The sequence below is a fragment of the Talaromyces amestolkiae genome, assembly GCF_001896365.1.
Source record: "Talaromyces amestolkiae strain CIB chromosome Unknown scaffold1.1, whole genome shotgun sequence".
Taxonomy (NCBI): domain Eukaryota; kingdom Fungi; phylum Ascomycota; class Eurotiomycetes; order Eurotiales; family Trichocomaceae; genus Talaromyces; species Talaromyces amestolkiae.
This window is the reverse complement of record NW_024468037.1, coordinates 1,308,670-1,322,524: the sequence shown is the minus strand read 5'-3', so window position 1 is coordinate 1,322,524 and position 13,855 is coordinate 1,308,670. Positions and strand designations below refer to the sequence as shown.

At 47.8% G+C, this 13,855-nt stretch overlaps 6 protein-coding genes across 6 annotated transcripts; 3 read left to right on the top strand and 3 right to left on the bottom strand.

The window, feature by feature from the left end:
• Positions 1-57: 57 nt before the first annotated feature.
• On the top strand, positions 58-1,257 carry BHQ10_000432 (uncharacterized protein; the record flags this gene model as incomplete). The annotated part of the gene is made up of 5 exons (XM_040876673.1): positions 58-268; positions 331-847; positions 900-926; positions 980-1,027; positions 1,080-1,257. 5 exons carry the CDS (start codon positions 58-60, stop codon positions 1,255-1,257), a joined length of 981 nt encoding a protein of 326 aa, XP_040728937.1.
• A 2,006-nt stretch (positions 1,258-3,263) lies between these two features.
• On the top strand, positions 3,264-3,908 carry BHQ10_000431 (uncharacterized protein; the record flags this gene model as incomplete). Its single annotated transcript, XM_040876662.1, has 2 exons — positions 3,264-3,342; positions 3,547-3,908. 2 exons carry the CDS (start codon positions 3,264-3,266, stop codon positions 3,906-3,908), a joined length of 441 nt encoding a protein of 146 aa, XP_040728936.1.
• A 2,415-nt stretch (positions 3,909-6,323) lies between these two features.
• Positions 6,324-7,438, bottom strand: BHQ10_000430 (uncharacterized protein; the record flags this gene model as incomplete). The annotated part of the gene is made up of 6 exons (XM_040876651.1): positions 6,324-6,383; positions 6,443-6,927; positions 6,996-7,073; positions 7,166-7,200; positions 7,271-7,342; positions 7,425-7,438. The coding sequence occupies 6 exons, from the start codon at positions 7,436-7,438 to the stop codon at positions 6,324-6,326; spliced, it is 744 nt and encodes a 247-aa protein (XP_040728935.1).
• A 799-nt stretch (positions 7,439-8,237) lies between these two features.
• Positions 8,238-10,426, bottom strand: BHQ10_000429 (uncharacterized protein; the record flags this gene model as incomplete). The annotated part of the gene is made up of 3 exons (XM_040876639.1): positions 8,238-9,210; positions 9,267-9,612; positions 9,670-10,426. The coding sequence occupies 3 exons, from the start codon at positions 10,424-10,426 to the stop codon at positions 8,238-8,240; spliced, it is 2,076 nt and encodes a 691-aa protein (XP_040728934.1).
• Positions 10,427-11,504: 1,078 nt separating this feature from the next.
• Positions 11,505-11,954, top strand: BHQ10_000428 (uncharacterized protein; the record flags this gene model as incomplete). The annotated part of the gene is made up of 1 exon (XM_040876628.1): positions 11,505-11,954. The coding sequence occupies one exon, from the start codon at positions 11,505-11,507 to the stop codon at positions 11,952-11,954; it is 450 nt and encodes a 149-aa protein (XP_040728933.1).
• A 164-nt stretch (positions 11,955-12,118) lies between these two features.
• BHQ10_000427 (uncharacterized protein) lies at positions 12,119-13,446 on the bottom strand (the record flags this gene model as incomplete). Its single annotated transcript, XM_040876617.1, has 5 exons — positions 12,119-13,002; positions 13,060-13,104; positions 13,164-13,223; positions 13,280-13,307; positions 13,372-13,446. 5 exons carry the CDS (start codon positions 13,444-13,446, stop codon positions 12,119-12,121), a joined length of 1,092 nt encoding a protein of 363 aa, XP_040728932.1.
• Between the last annotated feature and the right edge of the window lie 409 nt (positions 13,447-13,855).

Genomic DNA, 13,855 nt, shown 5'->3' with positions numbered 1-13,855 from the left:
CTCTTCGAATTGGTATTCAACTTTAAATCATCTCCATTAGACAGAGAGATCGCAAACATGCCCTCCAGCCACGCGAGCTGCACCGAAGTCTCGGCGGACTGCCCCGTCTCAGCGACCACTCTGGGTTATTACCCTAACCTGGGCGCGAATGTATTCTTCGTCGTGGTGTATGCACTTTGCGCCATTTTCACCTTGGGCATTGGATTATGGAAAAAGACCTGGGTCTTTGGCGTGGTTGTATTTGCTGGATTTGCCCTCGAGACATGTGGTCAGTACTCACTCAGGTGTTGAAGAAGGATATGTATGGAGTAGCTCGATTAACTGGCGTAGGGTACATTGGTCGAGTCCTGATGCACTCCAACCCCTGGTCCGACCCAGGCTTCAAATTAGATCTCGTCTGCATCATCCTTGCACCCACCCTCATCTGCGCCGGCATCTATCTCACCCTCAAACACGTTGCGCGCACAGTTGGCCCAGACTTTTCTCGCATCACCCCTCGACTCTACACTTGGATCTTCATCCCTTTTGACGTCTTTTGTCTCTGCTTGCAGGGAGTCGGCGGTGGTGTCGATGCAGCAGCCTCCGACAAGACACCCATCGACGCAAAGACTCTCAAGACCGGAAACGACATCATTATCGCTGGTATTGCATTGCAAGTTGTCAATTTGGCTGTCTTTGGCTTGTTTTCGCTTGACTTCTTCATCGCGGCTAGGAAGCATTTCAAAAACCCGTCAGAAAAGGTCAGAAATTCAGCGGAGGCCCAGATTTGGTATTCCAGAAGGTTCAGGGTTTTCTGTTCCGCGATTGCGTGTGCATATGCGGGCATTTTGATCAGGTGTATTTATCGGTATGTTTCTTCTCCGTTTCTCTAGCATAGGACGCTCAGCTAACGGTCTTAGTGTTGCCGAAATGGCCGGTGGATGGGGGTAAGTCTTGTATTTGCTATTCTCAAGTCAACCTTATACTGATAATTTTGCAGCAACGCAATAATGCGTAACGAGGTTCTTTTCTACGTCCTCGAGGGAGCGTGAGTCATTTTCTCTCCTGTTTGGAAAGACATTCTTACTAACTGTCGAAAGAATGGTCCTCTACCCAGCTATCCTCCTCACTATTTTCGCCCCGGGACTTTACTTTCCCGAAATGGGCTCCAAGGCCCCCCTCGCTCCTTCCCCTGCCACCGACTCTGAGAATGCAGTTGCTCCCAACGAAGAGTCCAAGCCAGTGACGCCTGAGGAGGGAATGATGGCGACTCATTAATAAATGACACTCTTTTTTGCACTTTTCTTTACGATTTCTTGGTGGACAATAGACTTTCTTGCATTTTCCTACCTCCCTTTGGATATTTCGGTCGATAGAATCCTGTTTTGCCAGGATGGCCAACACTCATCTTAAATTACATGCACTTAAGCATTCATATGCTAGCCCATCAGATTTCGGCTTGGCGTAATACTGTATATATCGTGATATAGATCTTCAAACTCTAACCTCGACCACTCCGGAAGCCCTCCGCTCCACCAACACATTGGCCAACTCAGGATGTCCACTTAGCCCTAACTGAGGGAATCTCGAAATGGTATACACTGTTGGGAGGGCTCACAGGTAGTCGAACAAAGGATAGGAGGATAGTAGGAAGAGGGTCAGCATTGTTGACTTGAGTCTGTTGTCAATGATGGGACTCAAGAATTCTGTCGCCTGCTGAGCTTTGCATATAAATCAACTCCTTTTCTATCCATCTTTTGTAAAGATGCTGTGATTTCCAGCGACTTCTCTTTACTGCTATCAATTAAGCTGTAATACAAGAACGAAGTCTTTGGGCTGTGCCGGTTCCGATCCTCTAGTCGGCATGCCCTTGGAGTCTGGTTACGGCCTCCGTGTGACAGGCCACGAGCATCCAAATGAGGCCATGTATATTAGGCGGCAGGGCCTTTTGTGCCTTCAACCTCATTTCTTCCATTAGTCGAAGCCGAAACTTTGATATATAGCGTTTGAGTTTGGAGATGGTGTATATTTTAATCCCAATACATAACAGTCTCTCAATCTTTCAATTACCGGCCACTCAAAGAGTGTTCGTTTCCCTGTCTATTGTCAGTTAAATAAACAAACATTTATCCTGTAATATGTTTGAGATAGGAATCCGGCCATGAACAAGGATGCAACCCATGAACCGCGGGCATCCACTGCAAGGCTCATATCGTTGAGCCAGAAAGACTAAAATGTTTAGACGTTACCCTCGTGCAAAATCCATACCCTTTACGCATTTCATACCACGGGCAAGCTGGTGTGGCTGATATAGAAGATATATGCATACCACCAAACAGGGAAACATTCCAGAATGTTTTCAATCACTCCTCAAAGTCAAAATTGCGTCTGTGCAACAGTGCCATACCTCACTACTGTCACGTGCAGTGCTGGTGATACATGGAGTGACTTCCTGCAGGCATTGTATCAGGTACTCGATTATTCCATAGACTAGACAAAGGCATGGAGGAGATGTTACGTTGCCATGGGTTGTACATGGAACTATGCATGTACCCATAAGCCCTAGTGAAGCTGTATCAGATAAGCTTTAGATGGGCAAAGTCTATTCGATCGCACGATCTGCAAACTTAAAAAATACATAAATGTATTAAATGGTATAAATCCCAAAAGTAAAAATACAATGCATCCAGCAAGTAGATAGCCGAGTGGACAGGTCGACTGTTGGCACTATAAACATTTGAAAGATATCGGGTATGTATGAAGAACGACTATGGAGGTCAAAGGTACCATAGCTGTGAAAATGGGATATAGAAAACAAAAGTACATGTCCAGAATATAGATTAGGTCGTGATTCGTATGATTCAGGTGATATGGTTGCTCAGATGCCCTCTGTAAAGCGACTGCTTCGGCTTCCATCGTATCGTGACAGTGTTCGTCCCAATGGATCAGGTCGCATAGGGGAGGTCCCATACGGAGTCGATTGCGATTGAGCTGTCAGATCAACTGAACTCGCTGTCGGCGTTCGAGCCGGAGATGGTCGCAAGACAAATGCGCCCGCTCCTMCACCCGCCGTAATGAAATCATCTCGCATTGGAGCATGGCGGTGACTTCCGCCACCAATGGCACTGACTGGTGACACCGGACTGGTCGTTTCAAGCGGCGGAGTCCGTAATCCTGGGATGACCTCTTCTTCGATCCCATCTCCATATCCGTTTCCACCTGTATGAAGTACAGAGGGGATTTTACGACCGGATATTTTTTGGAATCCTCGCTCGCCTGGTGCCATGAAAGGGTTTTCTTGCGGCGCAGAGCGGCGAGAAGAAAAAGAGGCCCATCGACCTAAGACGGCGGCAGCTGCTATAGGTGTATTACTCGAACGTTGGGACATCATTTCAGCTGAACGAGGTCCGGTACCGCCCTGAATATCCCTCGAGGAACCCTCCGTAGCACCAGCGGCCGGTTGTGCATGTTTCCTCTTCCATCGCAGAAGCAGAAATGCTAATAATAGGATCGCTAATAACCCAAGCACTCCGCCAACTACACCTCCAACAATTTTTCCTGTGTCAGAAGCACTGCCTGATGAGCTGGCAGCTGATGTTGTTGAAGTTGATAAAGGGAATTGTGTGCCGCTGGAGGTTGTATGTCCTGAATTGGAAAATGAAGTAACAGAAGAACCGGTTGATGAACCGGCCGTGGATGTTAAAGATGAGAGACTGGTAGTTGAGGGTATTGAAGAGGATGATGTGGTCGAAGATTCTGAAGATGTGAGTGAGGCGGTAGTCGTTGATGAGGAGGAGGAGGAGGAGGAGGAGGAGGAGAAGGAGGAAGACGAGCTTGATGTTTCGGATTGTGTAGAAGTGGTAGAAGTTGTAGAAGTGGTCGATACAGCGCTAGTAGGTGATGAGGTTGATAAAGTTAAGTCTGACTGAGTGGTTTGAGTAGGGGAAGACGCTTGTGTTGTAAGTACTGTAGTTAAAGCAGACGTGGCTGACGATCCAAGAGGTATTTGATGCGCGAGACCGGCAGTCCCTGCCGCTGCTGCTACGGCCGCTGGAGTATTGGAGTCTGCTGGAATAGTTATTACTCCCAACGTTGGAACAGATACAACTGCTGGAAGTGATGTAACTGTTACTTGGGCGATGGTTTGCGACCCGCTTTCGATAATCACATCGATTGCGGTGGCCACAACCGCTGTCACAGTCTGCGTCACTTCAACATCTCTCCGAAGTAAGTCACGATCTACGTCTATAGCGTCGAAGTGGCCGATTGATGGTTCCTTGGGATCTGTATGTGGTGCACCTGTATAATCGCTGTCGACGCGCTGCTGTTCGTAATTGAATCGGACCGGTGTATTCAGTTTCCTCCTCGCTGCAGCACTCATCCGGGGTTGTTGCCCTCCATGATGATGGTGGTGGTGATGGTGGGTCATTATCGGCCACACGACCCTCGGGGTTGTCGCCCGGTTCCGGCAAAGTCCCCCCTCTAGACCCTCTGCCGTATGATAAATTTCTTTCTTTTGACAATGTCGATCTCAAACAATGGCCGGCAGTCCAGGCTGCACACGGACTCCAGCATTCGTATTTAAGACAATACTCAATTAGGTTGCTTGGGCACTAGAAAAAATAGGTTGGAATATCGCACGAAGGTTAAATCGTAGATAGGAGAATAGAGACTATGAAAAAGCCGCGCTGCGAATCGAGAGAGTGTGTGATCGCAAAGAGACATCGATTGTGATGTGATGACAAGGAGTGGACGGCCGGCGGGCAGCGAATGAACCTGCAGCTAAAGGAAAGGATACTCCAACAGGAGAAATAATCGATAGATAAATCGACAGGAAGAAAGTCGGACTGTCCGTCTGAGGTTGCGGTCAGTCGTGATATTGGTCGAACGAAGGTAGAGCGGACAGACCGTGGAAGAGAAGAAACCGAGGAGTGACTGACGAAAGGAGCGACACGTATCAACAGATACCTAACACATGATGCTTATGGCAGGGCGGGAGGTAGAACAAAATACCTGACCCAAGCACAACATCATTGAAGCAAAGGTAGCGATTGCTAAGTTGGGAATGCAAGATAGAGGAGAAGGAGGGAGGCAAAAAGAAAAGAGGAGAGTTTGGTGTGGTTAGTTTGGTGAATGAGAGACGGGCGGTGCCGTGTCTCGTTCTGGACCGTGGGTATACCCAATCAGCATCGCTGGAGCATCCGATCGGCCCCAGCTTTTGGGTAATTTTTCCGTTCTGGCCGGGGATCCCTGAAATTATTGATTGTTACGTACTTAGCACTTACGGACCGAGGGTGCTGTGCATAAGCTCATTTTGGGCGATACACTTGTATTCTGTCTTGACTCTGGTATATGTATGTATTTGCTCCACATAGAATATATAAATAATATATACGTACGAGTGTATGTATGGGTGTTGTGTTGTTGTATTGCTGTATCGAAATCAAAACGTCAAACTAACTTCGCCAGACCCAGTCTTGGCAGCCACCGTTCCTGACGCTAAACCGCAAGCAGTACAATGTTTAATTAGATAATCCTTGCCGCGTAAGATTACCACTCTTCATCCGTTCTGTTTGCCAGTGTTTGGCTGTTTGCTGCCACACACGGCTCATATATTGTCATTAATTACGCTCGTGTCTATTTATGGCGTACGACTACGCACTCAGTAGCCGGAAGGGTTTGTCGACATGGAGAATCACATCATCGTTCATGACATTGATTGCAGTCACTGGATAGTTAGCTTAGATCGCAATTACAGAGTCGAGGGTACATCAATCCTCGTCTACTCCACGGTAGCATTCAGCTAGGCCCAGTACGTAGACCGCGGAGCCACATAGATCTCGTGACTTAATGCGAGCCTAAGTGACGAAGAGAAGAAGATCTATGTGCACTATGTGAGCTGATTGTGTTTGAGGATGGCAATGGCAGACACATCGCCGTAGATACTACTATGTAAGTAGCAATTCATGTCATGGCGTTACGCCGTATGTACGGCTTTACCTAACAAAGACGCTAACATACGTACCTCTGTACGTAACCGTTGCAGCCGACGTCACTCATCCATGGCTCCGCTAACGACATAGTAAACTATTTTAGGGCTTTGCAACTACGGTTCTCTCCGCCAACGACAGGACTGAAGGTAATTGCGGTTTTCTGGTGAAACTACTCAAGCACAGTCTGGTGCTGCGGCAAGATGTAGAATAGGCTAGATACAGAGGCTGATGCTGCGTAAGGGCGGTAGGGTTGAGGAGGAGGAGGGTATTCAGACAGTATAATCAAAGAACAAAGGTAGAAATGCTAAAATAGAAGTGCGAACAACGATGGCAGTTCGGAAAATTGTGCGATCAGAACGTCTCCAGCTCCTCTTGTCCTTCTTCGGTTTCTGCGGGAATCTCAAACCCTTCCTATATGCGCTGTTAGCAATTCCTTCTTCGTCAACAACCTGCACAGGACAACAACATACCTCAGTCGAATAAAGAATGCCCTGGATATGCTTCACCAACGAATCCTCATCCTTCTCCAACTCCGGATCAGCCTCAACGGCAGTCTGCAACAACAGTTCAATATCGCGCAGTTTCGCAAAGTAAAAGTCACGCTCCTTCTCCAATCCCGCAATGGCTTCCTTTTGTGCCGCAATCTCCTGGTTCAGAGCTGCAACGCCTGGTCCCGCTCCTGCGCCTGCTACACGAGGTCGAACGCCTGCGCCGGTGGGAGTGGTGCCGCGTCGAGCGCCGGCGCTGCTGGTGCGTGCAGCTGTTATGGGAGCTGCCGATGTGGCCGGTCCGCCTGATGCTTTGCGACGAGCTACAGCATCGTAGTCACCGCCGGGGTAGTGTTGGTCCCAGAATTTTTTGGCCCATTGGAGGAATTCGAGGTTGTCCTGCATGCGACATTTGACTAGAGACTCGACAGGGACCGGTCGGTCGATTGAGTGACGCTTAAACGTATCTGTAAAGAGCAAGTCAGCAGGACTCCTTTAAGTAGAATACGGGTTTGAATGCATGCTAAGTACGTACTCTGAAGGACCTTGAAATTTGAAAGGTATGCATATTCGGTATTGACATTGAATTTGACACGGTTCATAGTCACATCCACTAAAACACGCAAATAGAAGTCAGTACGTGTATGGCCCCTACAGCTGTTTCCTTATATTGCGAGCGAATGGTAGATGTGGTCGGGGACTAACTGAAAATCGAGTCGAATATTTGGCAGAAAGCAGCTCTATAATCATCGCCATGATAGTTAGAATCAGGTTATACCCATTTACTACAAGGGGGAACACTTGACGTACCCTGTGCCGCACTGCTCAACTTTCGTGATGTTGAGCTGCAGAAGGTTGTTCAACCATGCTAGGAGCTCTTGTCTAAACCATAGTGAGTATTGCTGTCCGCCTCGAGATAGTCCGAAGCGATAATCGCAGACATGCGACTAGACACTCGACTTACCTTGATTCACTCATGGCGGGGKATGTGCAAGATGAATTTTGAGAAAGGAAAACAAATGACTTTGATCGTCCTTTTTTACCTCAAGCGCAAGGGAAAAAATATGTAGACGAAGACTGTCTAGGAAATGAATAGACAAACGAAATATATGAAGACGAGACGAGTCTCGGGGTTTTCGAACGATAGATGCGAAGAGAGTAGGGGGATAAGGAGAGGGCAAAGTTTTGTTTTGTTTTGACAGCCGGGACTGATTGTTCCCCACCAGATCTAAAGCCGCGCCAAGCCTATGTAAACACTGCCGCCAATCACCTACCAAAGTCATTTCCGAATGAATATACTTAGTATAGGAGGAAATTCTTTCTCTGATTTGTGATTCTTGTGTAATAGTATATCAATTCACATCAAGCAATTCTATCTACCCCAAGTAAGGAAAGATGTATCTGTATAGAGAATCAAATAACAGAAAACATGTGTATGTAGCGACTCTATCGCATGCCATGTCTATAGGCAACTTTTGGGCAGAACGCATGTTCTATAAAGAATGCAAGGACAAGGGAGACAGACTGGTCACAAAGGCAGGATATGATCAAAGCAAAGAATGCAGTCCCAACCGAGGAACTCCAACTCGGGTGGTCGCTCGAATGCGGGCAAGAAATGAATATATATCATCAAAATTACAAGATGTTTTCAACAGGCTGGAAAGAAATCGCCAATGCAAGAAGAGAAAAGTGGCATGAACAGAACATGTACAGAACGGAGAATGAAAGCACATTCAAGGGGAATCTAAAAAGCAAGTAAAAACAGGCGAAATCTATCCTACTCTTCCAGCAATTCTATGCCGTCCAATCCATATCCAAAATCCATAATAACGACGCTAGCATCTTGACTCGTAGCTACGATGCGACGATAGTCTGATTTGGCACTCAAAATCCAGCTCGTTGTCCACCCAGGGAAGTCAATGGTCATCTTTCCGGTAGTCGCGTCGAAGACCTTGACACTGAAATCATAACTACCGCTGACAAGGCGGTTGTTCAAACTGTCCAAATGAAGAGACCGAACTAGCCCATTGTGTCCGTCAACTTCCCCAACCATGTCACCACTGTTGGCATCATATTGATATATCACTTTATCATTACCACCAGCCAAGATGGTTCGGCCGTCTTCGGTGAATTCAACACAGGCTAGTCCGTGGTCCTTGCTCGAGAATTCTTTGACACAGAGGCCAGATGCGATGTTCCACAGCTTTGCTACACCGTCCCCACTAGCGGAGACCAGAAGATCTCCACGCAACTGCAGTGCATTAACTGGTCCCCGGTGGCCAAGCAGTCTCTTGACCAATCTGCCTGTTTCTCGATCCCAGACACATATTGTCGTATCTTTGGAACATGAAATAATGTATCGATCATCAAAGCAGCAGTCTAGAACTCCTGACCTGTGACCCACGAGTCGCCGGATTGGCTTGTAATCATTCTTGACATCCCAAACAATGCAGGTAAAATCAGACGATCCAGTGACCATAATTTCGTCGTCATACTGAAGACACAGAATTGAAGCGTTGTGACAATCAGATAACGGAATTGACTGGTCGGCAACATCAGTCCACTGCTGGCTTGGTGCGCAAATAGAAAAAAACGGCGGGTTGTCCACAGGCTGTGGATTCGCGTTATTTGATGGTGACTGGCGTTGTTGATGTGTAGCAGGCGCGCCAATGACCTTTAGACATGGCCACGGGTAATGAGCATCCCAAATGCGAATCGTGCGATCGCGGGACCCAGTGATGATCTTGTGTCTGTAGTAGTACATAGTCAGAAATTGCCACAACAAGAGTAGGGGAAGCCAACGTACTCGTCAAATTGGACACAATATACAGTGTCGGTGTGGCCTTTGAGATAGATGGCTGCTGCCTTGCCGTCTTTCCAACGCTGATCTAAATTTCTTCGGACAATTGCCATCTTCTTCCAATCTTGATTAGGCAGTGTCTTGCCTAATCCGGCCGATTGGATCTTCCTTGTCACAGTAGACGAGGACGATCGGAAGCCATAGTTCTGGCGGAAAACGTTACGCCAAACATGATGCGACGAAGCGGCTTTGTTCCAAGATTTCGAAACCGCCTCCAGCTGCACTAGTGATGCAGGGTTCAGAAATGAGAATACATGAGAAATGAGTTCGGCAGGTAGATAATCAACGGGGTCTGAATATGGTGTTAGCTGGTTTTCGCACGAGCAGTGTTCGCAAAGATTGAACTAACCTAATCGTACAACAGCTGTCTCGGAATCTGACAAATCCGAACGATCACGCAGATCGAATCCAATTCCACTTTCTGTATCAAAAATTTTTGAATCTCCCGGGGAAAGAATTCGGCCTGTTTTGGCCATCTCGTTTTGGGCTGCGGCGGCAGCCCGAGCGGCAGCACCTCCAGATAAATTGTCTGAGAAAACGGGAGGCTCAAACCCCATGCCAGGAATAAAATTGGCAACATTTGCAGTCGGCGCGTAGAAAGAGTGCAGCGCAGAAACACTGTGGAGCGATGGGCGGCGATTAATGCTATGCCCCTTGAACCAAGCATTTCGGTGTCTTCCCTCTGGAGCAACGCCTGAGGATTTTTCCTCGTCGACATATCGATTGGTTCCTTGAGATACATGAAGATTGTGTTTCGGGGCTTTCCCTCTAATGGTCACTGAGAGACGTCGGCCGAGCGCACGCAGGCCGTCAACGCTATGACGGATGCTGGAGAAGCTCTTTGCTGTGCGATGACGTGGTGTCGGTTCGGGAAACACAGAGATCTCCTCAAATACGCCATTGCATTCATGTTCCTGTTGACAAAGACTGATTTGACTGTCGTCGCCGGTGTTGAAGGACGGATTCAGGGCCCAAGGACCGGGGTTCATCCAAGGAACGCCTGCGCCAGGCATTTCCCCAGGACCAGCAGTCTTCGGTCGAGCACGTAGAAGCAACGACGGTCGTCTCCGGGTCGGACGGAGAGGGTATGAGTCGTGCAGTGTCATGATCGAGGGAAACGTCGGGTTGAGTGGTGAGGCAGCAACGGAATCGGTGTTCTGGCGATGGCACGACCACGAGTGCTCGTGCGAGGACGCAATCTAAATAAAAGAAAGTACAGTGTGGAGAAAGAATGTATAGATGAGTTTCAAGCAGGACGTAAGGGGTACTGTGAGGGTGCAGGCTATGATATGTACGGAGTAGGTCTGCCAGGGAAATAAATGGATCTATGAAATCAAAAAGGGTAACGAGGAGGCGCTCCAGGAACTCCCAAGTCGAAGCCGAACAACAAAACCGAGAAAAGACCACCGAAATAGGATGACAAGAACAGATAAGAAGAGGACGTGAGACGAAGGAAAAGAAGAAAAAATATATAGTCCAAAAAGAAAGACCGACAGGGTGAAGGTAAGTCTGGAAACAAGTAAAAAGAAAAAACGCGAGAGGGCAATGGGATGAGAGGTAGGTAAATGAGGATGTGATGGCAGTCACCTGAAGAGGCAAGGTGCCCCCTTGGGATGTCCGGGGTGGCGTTGCCCCAAATTTTTATTTTAATTTTTACGTCTGCCAAATCACCGTCCATAATTATTCGACAACTCTCACACGCAAAATTTTCTTTTCTGGCACTCTGACCTCTTCCGTTTCTGTCCTTCTCCGTAAAATTCTGTTTTCTCATCCTTTTTTTTCTTCATCCTGCCAAGAACCAATTATTTGGTCATCGTTACGGTTGCGACCGACTACATGCACGTAGTCGGGCCAGATGAGAAGAAAATTCTTTTCCATTCCCTAGTTGAAAGGAAGTTTTATGATCCGATCTCGTGTAGTCCATTCGTCCTGTCAGCATGGGGCGTTCAGATCAGATGCTCGACTCAGTGTAGTGGCCAATTGATTTCAGCTAATCTTCTATAATTTTTCTTTTTTCAAGGGACAAGGGTCTATGATCTGGGGCCGGCTGTTTACAGTTTAGTCATTGTTTCATCAAATATCGAGAAGGAATCTGGGGTTAATCTACGAGTGGACCTCCTACACTCGACCATAATTTACCAATAAACATATCTGATCATCGAGAACGTCGTACCTGCAAACACAATGGCGTCAAATGAGATTGCCCTGTACTACAGAGTCTTTTTTCTGTTCATTGAACCGCTATTTGCTCTCTTTGGGGCCATCTGCGCCGGCCTGTATCCCGGTCGTTATCTCGCCATGACCGAGCACCTGCCGTCGTCGATTGGCATCCTCCCACTTGGTATCCATGTATCGCTGCGACAACTTGCCAACATGTATCTGCTATTCGCCCTAAACGAAGCGCTGGTTCTCCGGGTCACCACCGACCGAAGAGTCTGGAGAATGCTCCTTCTGAATCTTGCAATAGCTGACATCGGCCATTTGATCAGCGTAGCACCTCTCGGGCCAGGCATCTATTGCGATATCACTCAATGGAATACAATGGATTGGGGCAATATTCCATTTGTCTATCTCGGTCTGACCTCGCGATTATGTTTTCTCATGGGCTACGGAGTGAAGTCCAAGAGAGAGTGAGATCATGTGACTGAACATGGGAACTTAGAGGAGAGAGCGAAGGACCTTGGGAATCTTTTACTTCTTTCCCTAGCTATCTACTGCCAATAGTATCGCTTCTTCAACTTCACTGAATCTAATGAATTATTTCCATTTTCATCCATCTATCTTTGTACTTGTCTCGTCTAAGCATCTGGGAAAGCCTTGTCGTATCCAGTCAACGTGAAGCGATACCGAATGTCGGCCTTCTTCATGCGCTGCATAGCTTCCTTGAGATTCTCCTCGTTGATGTCAATAGTCTCAACCCAGCTGTCAAGTCCCTTGTCAGCGGCCAAGTTCAACATGCGGATCATCTCCTTGCGGCTACCAAGATGGCTAGCACCAATCAAAACACCATTCGATATCAAGTTCTGAGCCTTGATGACTTGTCCTTCTTCCTCGGGAAGACCGACACTGACCCATCTACCGTGAACATCCATCATGGAAAGGTATTTGGCAAGATCAAAGTTCTTCGATGAGTTGGCACAATTGACAATAAGGTCGAAAGAAAATTGGTGTTCCTTTTCCCAACCCTCTTCGCAGGTAGCAATAAATCCGTCTGCACCGATTTTACGGGCATCAGCCTCTTTGGCCCGAGTACGAGAGATAGCCCAGGTCTCAGCACCAAGTGCCTTGGCAAACATGATACCGAAGTGTCCAATGCCTCCCATACCAACAATACCAACTTTCTTTCCGGGGCCAGCGCCATTACGCACCAAAGGAGAGAAGACAGTGATACCAGCGCAGAGCATAGGAGCGACAGAGTTGGTCTTGAGCTTTTCGGGAATGGCGAAGACCCAGTGTTCGTGGGCTCGCACGTGGGACGAGTAACCGCCTTGACTGATGATTCCAGTCTCGGGCCACTTGGAGCCATACGTGTCCATAATGATGTTGGGGCAGTAGGTCTCGTTGTCGTTCTTGCATTGCTTGCACTCGCCGCAGGAGAATACTTGAGCGCCAACACCGACTCTCTGGCCTACCTTGACATTTGTGACTTTCGGTCCGACTTTAATCGCGGTGCCGACAATTTCTAAAAGACAATTAGTAGCGATCGTCGGGCCAAAAAGGCGAAGAGGATATTACGTACCATGTCCGATACACAAGGGCCAGTTTTGGTTGGATCCCCAACCACCTATTGTGCGGCAGTCAGTCAAATGTTCTTTCATGAGCTGACAGTCTCGGTATATTTACCACTAATGGTGTGAACATCACTTCCACAGATGCCGCATGCCTCGACCTTGACGTCGACGTCTGACTCATTTGTCAGTCACGATGTGGGTGTGAAATCCAATGTTCCCGAATCTTACCATAATCTTCGAAAGGTTTCAATTTGTACTGTGCGACTTGATTAGCACTCGGCCGGGAGACTCTTTCTCCGACACTATCTCCTGTCGCTTACATGACGCTTCTGGAACGATAGCCATGTATCGGGGCTATCGATCATGAAACCCTGAGCTTCTTCTGGGTAAGGCATGTTGAAAGTTGTTGAGAGGTACTAATTTATGCCTAGATATGGGAGGAGGAATTTGAATGGTATAAAAGTTGACTTGGAATATGATTCAACGGGGTGCACGCGATTCTTATTTAACAGGCTCGCAGACGCCGGACGGCCAGACGGGTCTTATCAGGTGGCTTGAGGGAATGCTGATCTGGATACAGCCTCTGCACTAGGAAACATGTACTCGGCGTCCAGTCTCGGCTGAATACTAAGAGCAGCTTAGCTAGTCGCTACGGAAACTTGAAAGCGATTGGCGAGCAAGCGGGGCATCCATGCATCGTCACTCGACGTTTTGACTTTTTAGGGGTGGGTTCTTTAATGCGGCAATCTTGCGGCGAGATATCCAAGATCCAATGTCTGCCATCCCAATCACCAGGTACGAGTC